Source organism: Lactuca virosa, chromosome 8, assembly GCF_052849685.1.
Source record: "Lactuca virosa cultivar CGN04683 chromosome 8, Lactuca_virosa_CGN04683_v6, whole genome shotgun sequence".
Lineage (NCBI taxonomy): Eukaryota > Viridiplantae > Streptophyta > Magnoliopsida > Asterales > Asteraceae > Lactuca > Lactuca virosa.
Window position 1 is genome coordinate 19244205 of NC_136433.1, and position 15640 is coordinate 19259844.

The 15640-nt window shown below is 38.9% G+C and overlaps 1 protein-coding gene across 1 annotated transcript in view; it reads right to left on the reverse strand.

The window, feature by feature from the left end:
• Positions 1–9807, reverse strand: part of LOC145129726 (G-type lectin S-receptor-like serine/threonine-protein kinase At4g27290) — an 80088-nt gene extending 70281 nt beyond the window's left edge. Inside the window, exon 1 of the mRNA XM_079064504.1 lies at positions 8735–9807. Within this exon, the coding sequence (XP_078920630.1) occupies positions 8735–9807 (1073 nt within the window). The remainder of the gene's footprint in view (positions 1–8734) is intronic.
• Between the last annotated feature and the right edge of the window lie 5833 nt (positions 9808–15640).

Consider the following 15640-nt stretch of genomic DNA (forward strand, 5'->3'; position numbering starts at 1 on the left):
CCCCTGTTCTTTCGGAAAGTGCAATTTGGCCCCTGTTTTTCAGAAAAATTGCAATTTTGGTCCCGTTTTTTCAGAAAAATTTCAATTTAGCCCCTGTTTTACTTCTGTAAAAGTTCTATTTGCCCCCTGAACTTCTGAAAAGTTCATATTGGTCCCCGTACTTCAAAAAAAAATATTCTTACTCGTGTATGCCCAAGTATATGTCAAGAATGACTACACCAACCTCGTCATCTTCTCAAGCCGGAGTTGAAAGTTTTCAAAGGACCGGGAAAGACGGTAGCGTTACGTTACACTATCCAATGCTCACGAAGATGAACTACGCGGTGTGGGCCATAAAAATGCGAGTGAATTTACAAGCACAAGGAGTATGGGATGTAATTAAAAATGCAGAAACGGACGAACGTAAAGATCGGATGGCTCTTGCGGCTATTTATCAAGCAATTCCAGAGGACGTACTTCTGATGTTAGCTGAGAAGGACACAGCTAAAGAAGCATGGGAAACGCTCAAGATGATGCACATGGGAGCCGATCGGGTCAAGGAGGCTAAAGCTCAAACCTTGAGAAGTGACTTCGAGGTGATCCGGATGAAAGACAGTGAATCGGTAGATGATTTTTCCATGAGATTGAATACTATCGTAACCGGTATTCGATCTCTAGGTGAAAAGATTGAAGAAATTACGGTTGTGAAGAAGTTTTTGTGAGCCATACCGATACGATTTATACAAATCGTAACATCGATCGAGCAATTCGGAGATTTGAAGAATATGACGGTGGAAGAAGTTGTGGGTCGTCTTAAGACCCATGAAGAGAGACTTCGAAGCTATGGAGAAAAAGAAGAAGGACCTTCTCTATTGCTTACACATGCCGAGTGGGCATCTCATTCGAAGCAAACTGGCGAGAGAAACTCGTCAAACACTTCAAGAGGACGAGGAGGACATGGTAACCGAGGCCGGGGACGAGGCCGAGGTCGTGGACGTGGCCAAGGAGGTGGTCGCGAGTACAATACAAATCGGAATGACCATAATCCTTCTCGAAAGGATAAAAGTAAAATCAAATGCTTTACTTGTGAACAATTTGGTCATTATGCTTCGGAGTGTCCAAACAAGAATCGAGATGAGGAGGCAAACCTCACTCAAGCCAACGAAGAAGAGTCTATTTTAATGATGGCAACCTCACAAGAATATGCACACAAAAAAGTGTCTCTAAGAGAGAAGATTTGTGTTAATCTTCTTGCATCGGGAGAAAGTCGAGTCGAGTCTGAAGTATGGTATCTCGACAACGGTGCTAGCAATCACATGACTGGAGACCGCTCAAAGTTTCGGGAACTAGATGAGCACGTTACGGGCCATGTGAAATTTGGGGATGGTTCGACCGTCGCTATTTTGGGAAAAGGGTCGATTTTATTCGATAGCAAAAATGGCGACCAAAGACTCCTTAATGAGGTATATTTCATTCCAAGTCTAAAAAACAATATTATTAGTCTTGGACAAATGACGGAGGAAGGGAGTCGGGTCATAATGGATGGGTCGGATCTGACATTGTTTGACAGAAACAAAACTCTACTTTTGAGAGTTAAACGATCCCCAAACCGGTTATATAAAACTCCTTTAAGGACCGGTAGACCGACTTGTCTTTTAGCAACAAAAGACGAACCAGCTTGGATATGGCATTCTAAACTCGGTCATGTTAACTTTCTCGCCTTAAAGAAGTTGTCCGAACAGAATATGGGAATCGGAGTCCCAAAGATTGAGCACCCAAACCAAGTATGTGAAGGGTGCGTTCTTTCCAAACAAACCCGAATTCCTTTCCCGGATCATGCAGTTTTTCGAGCTCAAAAACCTCTACAACTTGTTCATGCGGACTTATGTGGTCCGATCACACCTACGTCTGTTGGAGGGAGTAAATATTTTCTCCTTTTGGTAGACGATTTTAGCCGGTGGATGTGGGTTTACATGCTATCGGAGAAGTCTCAAGCCTTGAGCGCTTTCAAACGGTTCAAGTTGATGGTTGAAAAGAATTCGGGTTATAAAATAAAGACACTTCGAACGGACCGAGGGGGAGAGTTCACTTCAAAAGAATTCTCATTATTTTGTGAAGAAAATGGTATTCAAAGGCATCTTACGACACCATATTCGCCTCAACAGAACGGAGTTGTAGAAAGGCGAAATCGGACCGTTATGGACATGGCAAGAAGTCTGCTCAAAGGTAGAAATGTTCCGGGAGAGTTTTGGGGAGAAGCGGTTAGACATGCAGTTTATCTTCTCAACCGCCTGCCAACAAAAGTACTTCCCGACAAGACGCCTTATGAAACGTGGTTTGGCAAAAAGCCCAACCTTGAACATCTAAAAGTTTTTGGTTGTGTTGCTTTTGCTAAACTTGTAGGTGGTCACCTGAAGAAGCTTGATGATCGCAGTAAGAAGATGGTGTATTTAGGTGTGGAAGATGGAACTAAAGGCAACCGTTTGTTTGATCCGCAAGACCGAAAGTTGCGAGTTAGTCGCGATGTTGTTTTTGACGAAAAAGAAGAATGGAATTGGTACAAAAACAAAGAAGAAGAGATGGCGACTCCTAAGACCTTTAACATAATTGAACCACAACCCCAAATACACCTCGAAACACCTCAAAATGACCCCGAAATCAATCTGGAACAACCAAACAATCCAGGAATCGATGCTATCCAAGTTGGACAACCATATGCTGAATTTGACGAGCCTGAACCAGCTCCACATACTCCTGTCTCAGCCCCGTTTTCTTCAACCTCGCCCCATATGGAAAGCCCTTCTAGTGAGATTGGGCCAAGGGGATTGCGTCCGTTAACCGATATTTATTCTGAAACCGAAAATGTGTTCCTTGAACCCGGAGAATTGTTGATGATTGCAGCTGATCAACCCTTGAATTTTAAAGAGGCGGTAACCTCTAAAGCATGGCAGGAGGCTATGCAAACAGAGTTGGATGCAATCGAGAAGAACAAGACATGGCAACTTACCGATTTGCCACCCGGACATCTTTACAAAGGCTTTAGCATACGTGAAACATGGTGAAATGCGAAACATGACCGGAGTGACGAATCTCGAGCCAAGTTAGGTTTAAGGGGGAGAATGTGAGTGTAAACCTACTTGGGTGTGAACCTGCCATGAGTAGCTGTACCACCCTCTTTTGTTGACAAATGAATGCCTCCTTTGTTGACAGTAAGAACTCAAATGGCAACTTCGTATGTTCACATAATGAACACAATAAATGGTAGCAGTAGTAATTATAGGCTTGTTTAAGTATAAATAGAGGCTCTAACCTCAGTTGTAAGACACCACAAACAGAGAGTGTAGTGTGTAATACTTAGAGTGAGTATTAGAGGGTTGTTTCTTTTTCTTGTAATATTGAGCGTGTAAGCTCTTCTCTTTTGTTCTAGTTCTGAATAAAAGTGTGTTTCAACCCCAACAATGTTGTACCATGTGTGGAAGTTTCCTTCAAACTTCAACATTGGATGATTTCTAGAATACCATTCTACACATGTGGTTTTAATTTGTCAAGAATGGGTGGTAGCATGTTTGTCAAGAATGGATGGTAGCATGTTTGTCAAGCTTGGATGGTAATAGACAATTAAATTCATACATTCATTTGCCTATAAAAGGAAATGAAACCAAGCTTATTAAAAACACCACACCTCAAATTACATCTTCATTTTTCTCTCATATTCATACAAATATATATTTGATATATTTGTTTTTCTTTCCTCTATCTCTGTAAACACTGAATATTATAGTAAATTGGTTCTCGGCTTCCTCCGCCCGTGGTTTTTCCCGATTTGGGTTTCCACGTAAATATCGCGTGTTTTTTCTTTTTATCGTTCGATTTATTCTTGGTTGATTATTCAAATAGTTTTATATTCCGTTGAATCGTTATCGTGATATTTGGGTTTTATACTTCGATCTTGAAGTTATCGATTATTTATTGTAGTCGATTTGTCTACAATTGCTATCAGAGCTATCCGGGTTTTCCGATAACGATTCGTAAAAAACTATTTTCAACCATGTCATCGATGAAGTACGATATTCCTTTACTTGACAGAAACACAAGATTCCCTCTCTGGCAAGTAAAGATGAAAGATGTGTTGATCCAAATGGATCTCCACAAAGCACTATTAGGAATGGATAAAATGCCAGCAACTTGGTCGACTGAGGAAAAGGAGATGAAAGATCTAAAGGCGTCGTCGCAGATCCGTCTGCATCTTTCTAACGACGTTCTCCAAGATGTGTTGAAAGAGACATCCGCAGCGGCTCTCTGGCTAAAACTCGAGCAGCTACTTATGACGAAAAGCTTGCCCAACAAGCTACACTTGAAGCAACGACTTTTTAACCTAAAGATGGGTGAAGGTAGTTCTTTGTCTGATCACCTCTCTACCTTTAAAGATCTTGTAGGAAATCTGGAGAATATGGACGTCAAATACGAAGATGAAGACTTGGCGTTATTTTTATTATCTTCTCTCCCAGACTCCTACGATCACTTTCGTGACACCATTATCTATTCTCGGGACACTCTTGTCCTTGACGAGGTAATGACTGCACTTGATTCAAAGGAAAAGATGAAGCAGATAGTTGGGAACAGTAGCAGCGATTCTAAAGCCGAAGGTCTCAACATTAGAGGGAGACCTAACGAGAGAGGTAGCTCTTCACAAAACCAATCTAGATCTAAGTCCAAAGCCAATCGCAAGTATTGCAATTATTGCCACAAGAAGGGACATCTGATCGATGAATGTTTCAAGTTAAAGAACAAGGAGAAGGCAAAGGCAATCGCAAAGGGAAAAACAACCAATAACACCGTTGAAGCCGATGTTGCCGAAACTGGTTCCGATGGCGAGCTTCTATCCGTTTCAGACTACGGTTTAATGACCACGAGTGAGTGGGTACTTGATTCAGCGTGTACTTTTCATATGAGCTCCAACCGAAGCGTTTTTCATTCATATGAAAAGGTTAACGAAGGCCACGTTCTAATGGGTAACGACACTTCGTGTCGTATTATTGGACGGGGTACACTCAGGTTCCGCATGTTCGATGGCGTTGTTCGAACGATTCAAGATGTGAAGCACGTATCCGGTCTTAGGCGAAATTTACTAAGTCTCGGTACTTTCGAGAAGAAAGGTTACGAGTTTGTTGGCAAAGACGGGAAACTCCATATTTTCAAGGAAGGTTCTGTGGTCATCCGAGGAGTTAGAAAATCTGCAAACCTTTACATTATGGATGGGCAAGTTATCTCCGGCGAAGTCTCGGTATGTTCTAAATCCCTCTCCAACGCTGATCGTTCTCGTCTATGGCACCTCAGGCTTGCTCACATGTCATACCATGGTATGAATGAACTAAGTCGAAGGGGGTTGCTCGGGGAGCACAAATCAATCGAACTTGAATTCTGTGAAGATTGTGTATTTGGAAAGCAGAAGCGAGTGAGTTTTATCGGTGGCAAACATACGATGAAAGGGCCACTTGACTACATACACTCTGATTTATGGGGACCAGCGAAGGTTACATCGAAAGGTGGAGCCTCTTATATGCTCACGATCATTGACGATTTCTCAAGAAAGGTATGGTCATTCTTCTTGAAGTCAAAGGGAGAAGTATTCCAAACTTTTAGAGATTGGAAAGTATTGGTTGAAAAGCAATCAGGTTTTGAAGTGAAATACCTTCGTACTGATAATGGACTGGAATTTTGTTCTGAAGAATTCAACTCCTATTGCCGTAGGGAAGGAATTACGAGGCATCGCACCGTAGTTCATACACCACAGCAGAACGGCGTAGCGGAACGTATGAACCGTACCATCATGGAGAAGGTCCGATGCATGCTATCTCATTCGAAGTTGCCGAAGTCTTTTTGGGCCGAGGCCGCTTCAACCGCATGCTACATTATCAACTGTTCCCCTTCTCGTGCTATTCAAAAGAAGACCCCATTTGAGCTTTGGTCCGGCCAACCTGCTGATTACACGAAATTGATTCCATTTGGATGTCCAGCATATGCCCGAGTTGATAACGGTAAATTGGAACTGAGGGCAATTAAATGCGTCTTTCTCGGATATCCGACAGGTGTTAAAGGGTTCAAATTATGGAGCCCGGAGCTAAGCAAGGTTTTGACATCTAAAGATGTGACCTTCGATGAAAAAGCCATGCTTCATCCTGTCTCCAACATTCAGACCAGAGAAAATGAAAATTCGGAAAAAGACAAAGTTCGAGTGGAGGTGGAGTTTCCTTTAAATTCATCTTTCGAGGACCAGTCTCATGAAGGTGTCGAGGTTTCTCAACCCTCGAATAATCAACATTCCTCTTCTCATGAGCCAGCCGAAGCTCCAAGCCAACCTCACAGTCCCTCCATTGCAAGAGATAGACCTCGCAGACAGATTGTACCTCCAAAGAGATATGTTCAAGCCAATTCTGTTGCTTATGCACTTACAGTTGCCAATGAAGTTGAGTCTGTTATGGAGCCCACAAGCTACAACGAGGCCATTCAATCCAAACATTCTAATAAGTGGATGGTTGCCATGCACGAGGAGATGGAATCTCTTCAGAAAAATGGCACATTGGATCTCGTTCCAGCTCCAAAGGGTAAGAAGACAGTTAAGTGCAAATGGGTCTACAAGTTGAAGGAGGCTATCCACCCTGGTGACAAACCAAGATATAAAGCTCGTTTGGTAGCCAAAGGCTACAGTCAAATCCCAGGTATTGATTATACCGACATTTTCTCTCCGGTTGTGAAACACACGTCAATACGTGTCTTGTTGGGATTAGTTGCCTCTCATGACTATGAATTAGAGCAACTTGATGTTACTACATCATTCTTAAATGGTGTGCTTGAGGAAGAGATATATATGCAACAACCTGAAGGTTTTGTAGCTCCTGGCAAGGAAAGCTACGTGTGCAAATTGAAGAAGTCTCTTTATGGCCTCAAGCAATCTCCTCGACAATGGTATAAAAGGTTTGACTCATTTATGACCAGTCACAAGCTGAAAATGTGCACCTACGACAGCTACGTTTACTACAAAAAGTGTGACGATGGTTCAATGGTCTATCTACTTTTATACATGGATGACATGTTAATTGCAGCGAAGAATATAAAGGAGATTCAAAAGATAAAAGACCATTTGAATGCTGAGTTCGATATGAAGGACTTGGGTGCTGCCAAGAAAATTCTAGGAATGGAAATAGTGCGAGACCATAGTACAAGAACTCTATACCTTTCTCAACAAAGCTACATTGAGAAGGTTCTGCACCGTTTCAATATGCATGACGCAAAAGAAGTCAGCACTCCTTTCGCAGCCCACTTCAAGCTATCATCCGCCTTAAGTCCTACCACCGAAGAAGATATAGCATACATGGCAAAGGTACCATACTCCAGCGCTGTAGGATCTCTTATGTATGCTATGATTTGTACACGTCCAGATTTGTCATATGCGGTAAGCATGGTGAGCAGATACATGGCGAATCCAGGAAAGGAGCATTGGGTTGCTGTTAAATGGATTTTTCGCTACTTGCGAGGTACTTCCTCTTTATGTCTGCGGTTTGGAAAAACCGATAATGGAGTACTTGGTTATGTGGATTCCGATTATGCAAAGGACTTGGATAAAAGACGATCGATTACAGGGTACGTGTTTACTTTGGGTGATTGCGCAGTTAGCTGGAAAGCGCAGTTACAATCTACTGTAGCGTTATCCACCACTGAAGCCGAATACATGGCTGCTACGGAAGCAGTGAAGGAAGCCCTCTGGTTGAAACGGTTGATAGGTGAGCTTTCAAACAAGTTATCTGTTAACACTGTTTTTTGTGACAATCAAAGTGCAATATTTCTAACGAAGGATCAAATGTTCCATGATCGAACGAAGCATATTGATGTTCGTTATCACTTCATCAGAGATGTTATTACTAAAGGCGATATTACAGTAAACAAGATCAGCACCAATGATAATCCTGCTGATATGTTCACTAAAAGTCTTCCAATAGCCAAATTCAAAGCATGTTTGGATTTGGTGGGTGTTTCAGATCGCATTTGAGCCTGATAGGCTCGTGGTGGAGGAAGTATATTTACTTTTCGAAATCAATTTTTTCTCATATGGTGTTTGTAGATTCTTATAGAGATTTGGAGTATGATGAGCTGTTGATAAACTGTTTTGCATGATCATTGTGCAAGTTAAAGTTTTTTCATCCTGTCTCATTTGAAGTCAAGGTGGAGATTGTGGAAGTTTCCTTCAAACTTCAACATTGGATGATTTCTAGAATACCATTCTACAATGTGGTTTTAATTTGTCAAGAATGGGTGGTAGCATGTTTGTCAAGAATGGATGGTAGCATGTTTGTCAAGCTTGGATGGTAATAGACAATTGAATTCATACATTCATTTGCCTATAAAAGGAAATGAAACCAAGCTTATTAAAAACACCACACCTCAAATTACATCTTCATTTTTCTCTCATATTCATACAAATATATATTTGATATATTTGTTTTTCTTTCCTCTATCTCTGTAAACACTGAATATTATAGTAAATTGGTTCTCGGCTTCCTCCGCCCGTGGTTTTTCCCGATTTGGGTTTCCACGTAAATATCGCGTGTTTTTTCTTTTTATCGTTCGATTTATTCTTGGTTGATTATTCAAATAGTTTTATATTCCGTTGAATCGTTATCGTGATATTTGAGTTTTATACTTCGATCTTGAAGTTATCGATTATTTATTGTAGTCGATTTGTCTACACCATGAGCGCTGTGTGTCTGGAAATTTCACTCCTGAAATTTTATGGAAGACATCCCGAGTCCCACAATTCAAAGGCTTTCTGCGTTGACACCCTAACGACCAATCTCCTCCATTCCAATCTTCTGACACTCGTGGTTCAAAACCTTCCATACACCTACAAGGGGGAAGTTCGATGCTGCAGATTCCATAAGGACCACAACGTCCATAATAACTGCAACTATCAACTACTATATTTCCATACATGACCCATTCTTGGGTTCGCTGGATCCAATTCAACTGCCGTGGGTTGCCATCATTCATCATAACCCTCCTCAGAATAACTGAACTCTTTAGTTTAACTCCATAATATATTTCCTTATCGTTAACAGTAAACTCTGCATATAAAATTGGATTCGTGTTTTCCAATGCAAACCCGCGAAACCCAAGACCATGCCATGGTCCAAGCCTGGAATGTCTAACTAGACCTTTTACCACAAATATTTGTGGATATCCATTTGTGTCTAACCAGAGTTTATACTCTCCTACAGAAGGATCATCAGGGCTCTTCCAAGATGTCAAGTATCTCTCTCTTCCTGTTATCAAATCCTTCCCAAATTTCATTCCTGGTAGGAATGTGTCACCAGGGTAGTCAAAACTTTGCCAGATCGGATTTTCTTTGTTGCTACTTTCATCCCACACCACAAGATTTCCAGTGTCCAGAAGCTGTGCCACTGGATTAACAGATAATATTGTAGAATTTGATGACCAAATCACTGATCTATTACCGATACTAATACCACTGTGAATCAGCAGGATTCCATCTGTAGTGACTTCAAACACCCCAGATGCATCGGTGATTGGTGTGTGCCTGTTAGCAACCCAGACAACTGTACAAGGTGATATCTTCTTGTACCATATCCCCAAATATCGATTCTTTGACTTTCCGGGGCTAAAAAACCCAAGTTCATACGTCTCGCCATATGAAACAATTGTGTTTCCATCTATGATTGGTTGATTTGCAGATACACTGTCTACCGCATTAGAATATGACACGAAAAAGAATATGGTACAGGATAGCAACACAAGGATGAGATAGACAACCATTGATATATTCTTGAAAATGGTATCGATATATTCTTGAAAATGGTGGGCGGTGGGAGGCTTGGATGAAGATTGTAGAAACAATTTCAGAATATATCCCCTTTGAGAACTTTTGGCAGAACAGAGTGCTTTCCAACGAATAAAAAAATGAGAGTTATATCTGAGTTTAACATTGAACAACTGTATTGTGATGAACTTTTTTCTACCTCGAAAGACTTCAACTTCATAAATAAATAAATAAAACTAGAAAGACTTTTAATAGCACCACATAAGCTTTAATTTTTCTTTTTAAAACTTATAATCAGAAATTCTAATGACGTGAAACCTTCACTTTTGAGAACTGGACTTTAAGACGTTTAATATCATAGGACATAACTTTTAATAGCACCACATAAGCTTGAATTTTTCATTTTAAAACTTACATAAGTTATAATGAGAAATTCTAATGACATGAAACCTTCACTTTTGAAAACTGGACTTTAAGACGATTTCATAGGAAATACACTCAGATCGACCTCCGTTGACCATTTCATGTTCTTATTTAACGTATCGTGCACGAGGTTATTCTTGTATTTTTGATATGTTGTCCAAAACCTCTTCTGGATGATGCGAAGCATAAAGAAAAAACACGGTTAATTTCATAGGTCATACATTGAGATTGACCTCCGTTTACCAATTCAAGTTCTTATTTAACATATCGTGTACGAGGTTATTCTTGAATCTTTGATATGTTATCCAAAACCTCTTTTGGATGATGTGAAACATAAAGAGAAAACAGGGTTAATTTCATAGGTCATACACTGAGATTGACCTCCGTTTACCACTTCAAGTTCTTATTTAACGGTGTACGAAGTTATTCTTGTATCTTTAATATGTTATCCAAAAAACCACTTTTGGATGATGGGAAGCATAAAGGAAAAATAGGGGCAAAAAATAAGAGAATATTAAAACGACAATAACTTTTGATCGGCCACTCACAACAGGTTGGTGATTTTGTATCATCAGTGTGTATTTTAATGTAATGGATTGAGTTGTTAACCAAAACCAATCTTCATAAATATTAAACAAGTGAGGAAGGTGTGGAGTGCATACTTGTTTAAGTTCATTCAAGATTTAAAGTAGACTATATATCATTTAGGGGCGAAGCCCCTAAACGAACGGCGGTCTGGGGCAGCGCCCCTAGGAGCGGGGTCAAAGGGGCGGCAGCCCCTGGCGGGGTCCAAGGGGCAACTTTTTAATATGAGTTATGTTGCTATATAAAAAATGCATTAGAAATCTGAATTCTTGTAAATGAACCCGGTTTTTTACTTCATTTTGACCCTTATTAATAATACGGTTTTAGTGACAGTTTATGACTGTTATAAACTGTCTTTTGATAGTTTGAGTAGTTTTTGGACAAAGAAAACATTGATAGTTTTCAGACAAAGGAAGTATTTTAAGCATTTTGGCCATAATTTTCCTGGTACAACTACAATCACGAAAACAATAACTTCATATTCTCTGTTCTTGAAACTCTTCTGAGTCTTATCCGATTAAAGGTTGGGAGTACCACCCAAATACTTTAATCTGAAAGTGTACACATGATTCTCAGAATTTCCAAGCCTTTTATTACCCTGAATTTCTAATAAAGATTAAAGTATTTCTGTAATCATGGCAAGTGATGATTATGTGAAGGAAATGACAAGTAAGTTTGACAAACTGAACAAGTTTGAAGGGCAAGACTTTCATAGATGGCAGAAGAAGATGAAGTTTCTCCTTACCACTCTGAAAGTGGTGTATGTTCTGAGTACACCCATGCCAGTCTTACCAGAATCTGTTGAAGATGAACCTTTCGAGGCAACAAGAAGGAGATCAAAATGGGAAAATGATGATTACATATGTCGTGGTCATATTCTCAATGATATGTCTGACTCTCTGTTTGATATCTATCAAAATGTCGCATCTGCAAAAGAACTGTATGATTCTATTGAATCCCAGTACATGGCTGAAGATGCTTCTAGACAGAAGTTTCTTGTCAAAAACTTTATGGATTACAAGATGGTTGACTCCGGGCCTGTTATGGAATAACTCCATGAAATGTTAAGGATTCTGGGACAGTTTGCTCAACACAATCTGAAAGTGGATGTAGTCATTTATGTGGCTGTGGCCATTGACAAACTGCCCCCTTCCTGGAAGGATTTTAAACACAATCTGAAACATAACAAAAAGGAATTGACTTTGACTCAACTTGGAAGCCATTTACGGATTGAAGAGTCCTTAAGGACTCAAGAACTTGATAACAATCCCAAAGGCAAGAAACAAGTTGGTTCCTTTTCTATGAACATGGTGGACGGAGAAGGATCAAAGAATCAAAAGAAGTATAATGTAAAAAGGAAGTTTAAAGGAAAGGATGATAAGGCTTCCAACAAGAAGGCTAAATTGGTGTGTTGGAATTGTAACAAATCGGGTCACTTCAAGAAAGATTGTCGTTTTTGTAAAGTGAACAAGGATGGTGCTGGACCAAGTGGATCCAAGGATCCAGAAAAGCAACAAGGTCAGATTTATGTTTTCATGCAGAATTCTAAATATATTCAGAATTATATTTCTGTGATTTCTGAAGCATTTTATGTGCAGGATGATAATGTTGCATGGTGGGTTGATTCTAGAGCAACAAGTCATGTTTGCAAATATCTATATTGGTTCAAGGAATTTCAACCAATTGAAGATGGATCTGTTGTGAAGATGAGAAATGTTGCAACTAAACCAATCAAGGGACTAGGATCTGTTTTACATACCTTTACTCCTAGGAAATGTTTGTGTTTGAACAATGTTTTATATGTTCCAGGGATTCGTAAGAATCTTGTGTCTGAAATTGTATTAAATAATTGTGGTTACAAACAAGTATTAGAAAGTGACAAGTATATCTTGTCAAGACATGGTTCTTTTATGGGATTTGGATATGTATGTAATGGAATGATTAGGCTTAATATTAATTATCCTTTTATTGATAATTCTGTTTGCATGGCTTCTACTAGTACTAGCAATAATTTTAATAAATATGAATTATGGCATGCTAGACTAGGACACATTCATTACAAGATATTAAAAGACATGTCTAAAATGAGTTTAATTCCTGTTTTTGATATGCAAAATAATGAAAAATGTAAAACATGCATGCTAACTAAAATCATTGGACAACCTTTCAAAGATGTTGTTAGGGAAAGCAACGTGTTGGGTCTTATACATACTGACTTATGTGATTTCCATGCAACACCTTCCCTTGGAAACAAAAAGTATGTTGTTACTTTTATTGATGATGCATCTAGATATTGTTATGTCTATTTGCTACATTCTAAGGATGAAGAACTTGATAATTTTAAAATTTATAAACAACAAGTTGAGCTTCATAAAAATTAATTAATAAAATTCTTGCGTAGTAATAGAGGTGGTGAGTATTATGATCCAGTTTATTTTGAATCAATTGGAATAATACATCAAACCACAGCTCCTTATACACCACAATAAAATGGTGTATCTGAAAGGAAGAATAGGACTTTGAAAGAAATAGTTAATTCCATGTTGTCCTATTCTAGATTAAGTGAAGGGTTTTGGGGTGAGGCAATGTTAATTGCATGTTGCGTCTTGAACAGAACTCCAAATAAAAGGAGTAAGAATAATCCTTATGAACTTTGGTGTAAAAAGGTACCAAATTTGAGTTATCTCAAAGTTTGGGGCTGTAGAGCAGTTGTAAGGCTCACTGAACCCAAAAGGAAAACATTGGGTGAGTCAAGAGATGCTGTCTTTGATGAAGAAAGATTTACATCTATACATAGACCAAGGGACATGATTCTTCAATCTTCTAGCAAGAGTACTAATCAAGCTGAAGATGTTTCTGTTGGTGCAAGTTTTGTACCTGAACCTAGGAAAAGCATAAGATCTAGAAAAGCTAAGTCTTTTGGATCTGATTTTCAACTTTATCTAGTTGAAGGAACAAGGAATGAGACTATATTTCTACATAAATATTGTTTTAATATTGATGACGATTCAAGTACTTTTAGTGAACCTATGGCTTCTAGGGATGTTTAATTCTGGAAAGAAGCAATTCAAGATGAGATTGATTCTATCATGCATAACAATATTTGGGTATTGTCAGATTTACCTCCTGGTTGCAAGGCATTGGGAATTGAATGGATCCTCAAAAGGAAAATGAAGGTGGATGGCACAGTTGATAAGTATAAATCCAGATTGGTTATCCAAGGCTTTAGGCAAAAAGAAGGCATTGACTTGTTTGATACTTATGCTCTTGTTGCTAGAATTTCTACTATTAGATTATTTTTAGCTCTTGCAGCTATACATAATCTTGTGATTCACCAAATGGATGTCAAAACTGCATTCTTGAATGGTGACTTGGATGAGGAAATTTACATGAAACAACCTAAATGGTTTGTGATGCATGGTAATGAACATAAGGTGTGCAAGTTGAAGAAATCATTATATGGTTTAAAACAAGCACCAAAACAATGGCATCAAAAGTTTGATGATGTGATATTGTCTAATGGTTTTGCATTAAACTAGGCTGACAAATGTGTATATAGCAAATTTGATTATTCCAGCAAAGGAGTTATAATTTGTCTATATATTGATGTTATGTTAATTTTGTTGGGTTTTGAGCATTCTAACACTCCTAAGTGTACATGCAACCCTAAATACCTTGGATCTATGTTTTCTCTATTATACATGCAAATATGAATATTCCAATGTATTATCCTAACTAGCATACAAAACATTGATTCATATGTAATAAAGCAAGTTAGAAGACATACCTTTTTGATGTAACTTGATTCCATGGAGCTTAAGAGCCTAATGCCTCAAGTGTGACACCTCAAATGGTTCACACAACATCAAATTCACTTGGAATAACTTAGAGAGAAATGATACACTCCATGAAATCGGCTAGCCCTCACCATTCCTTCATAGTCTCTCATGGTTGCCGATTTTGGAAGAATAAGATGCTTATATAGTGTGTCACAATTAGGGTTACTCCATGTAAACCCTAATTGTCATGGCCTTTCATTTCCATGATCCATGGGTACAAAAACACCATGGAGCATCCATGGAGTATCCTATGGGTTTTAGCCCAACTTGATAATCCATAGAGCATTAGCCCACTATACAAGTATGGATGATTTACACAATCAACCCATATATTTAATTAGTCTCCTTTTGATCACTTAATTAATTCCAAATTAATTCTTGATCAATACTAATCAAATAATCTTATTAATATATTAGAACTTATAATATATTACCAAACCTTAAGTGTTATTTCTCTCATTTTAGTCTATCTAAATGCATGATGCCATGCAACCCAAATGGACCATGCCAATCGGGTCAAGTACATACCAATTATAGTTGTGGACTTAGACACTAATCCAACAGTCTCCCACTTGGATAAGTCTAAAACTATTATTGTGTATGACTTCAAACCCGACTAGCAATCGTAGCTTTTAAAAGCTGTTGCCGTCGAACTCTGAACAAATCAATGACGCGTCCATTAGATAAGGGATCATATATTCCTCCATTCTAGATATCATATGGACTGAGACATGGATTATAATCATTCTCTCTGTCCATTTGTTGTTTCCCGATTTCCGATTTATGACGACCGACTAATTGAACAAATCACATTAGTCCTGGCTTGGTCAAGCACTCACAAGTGTCATCACTAAATCATTGAGGGCCCCACAAATATCGCTTTTATCCCTTTAAGGGTAAAAGGAATGGATAAACTTCGACTCATATGGCTTATTCTACTACTTGTTGAATCATACACAAAGGCACGTTTTATAGCACCGAG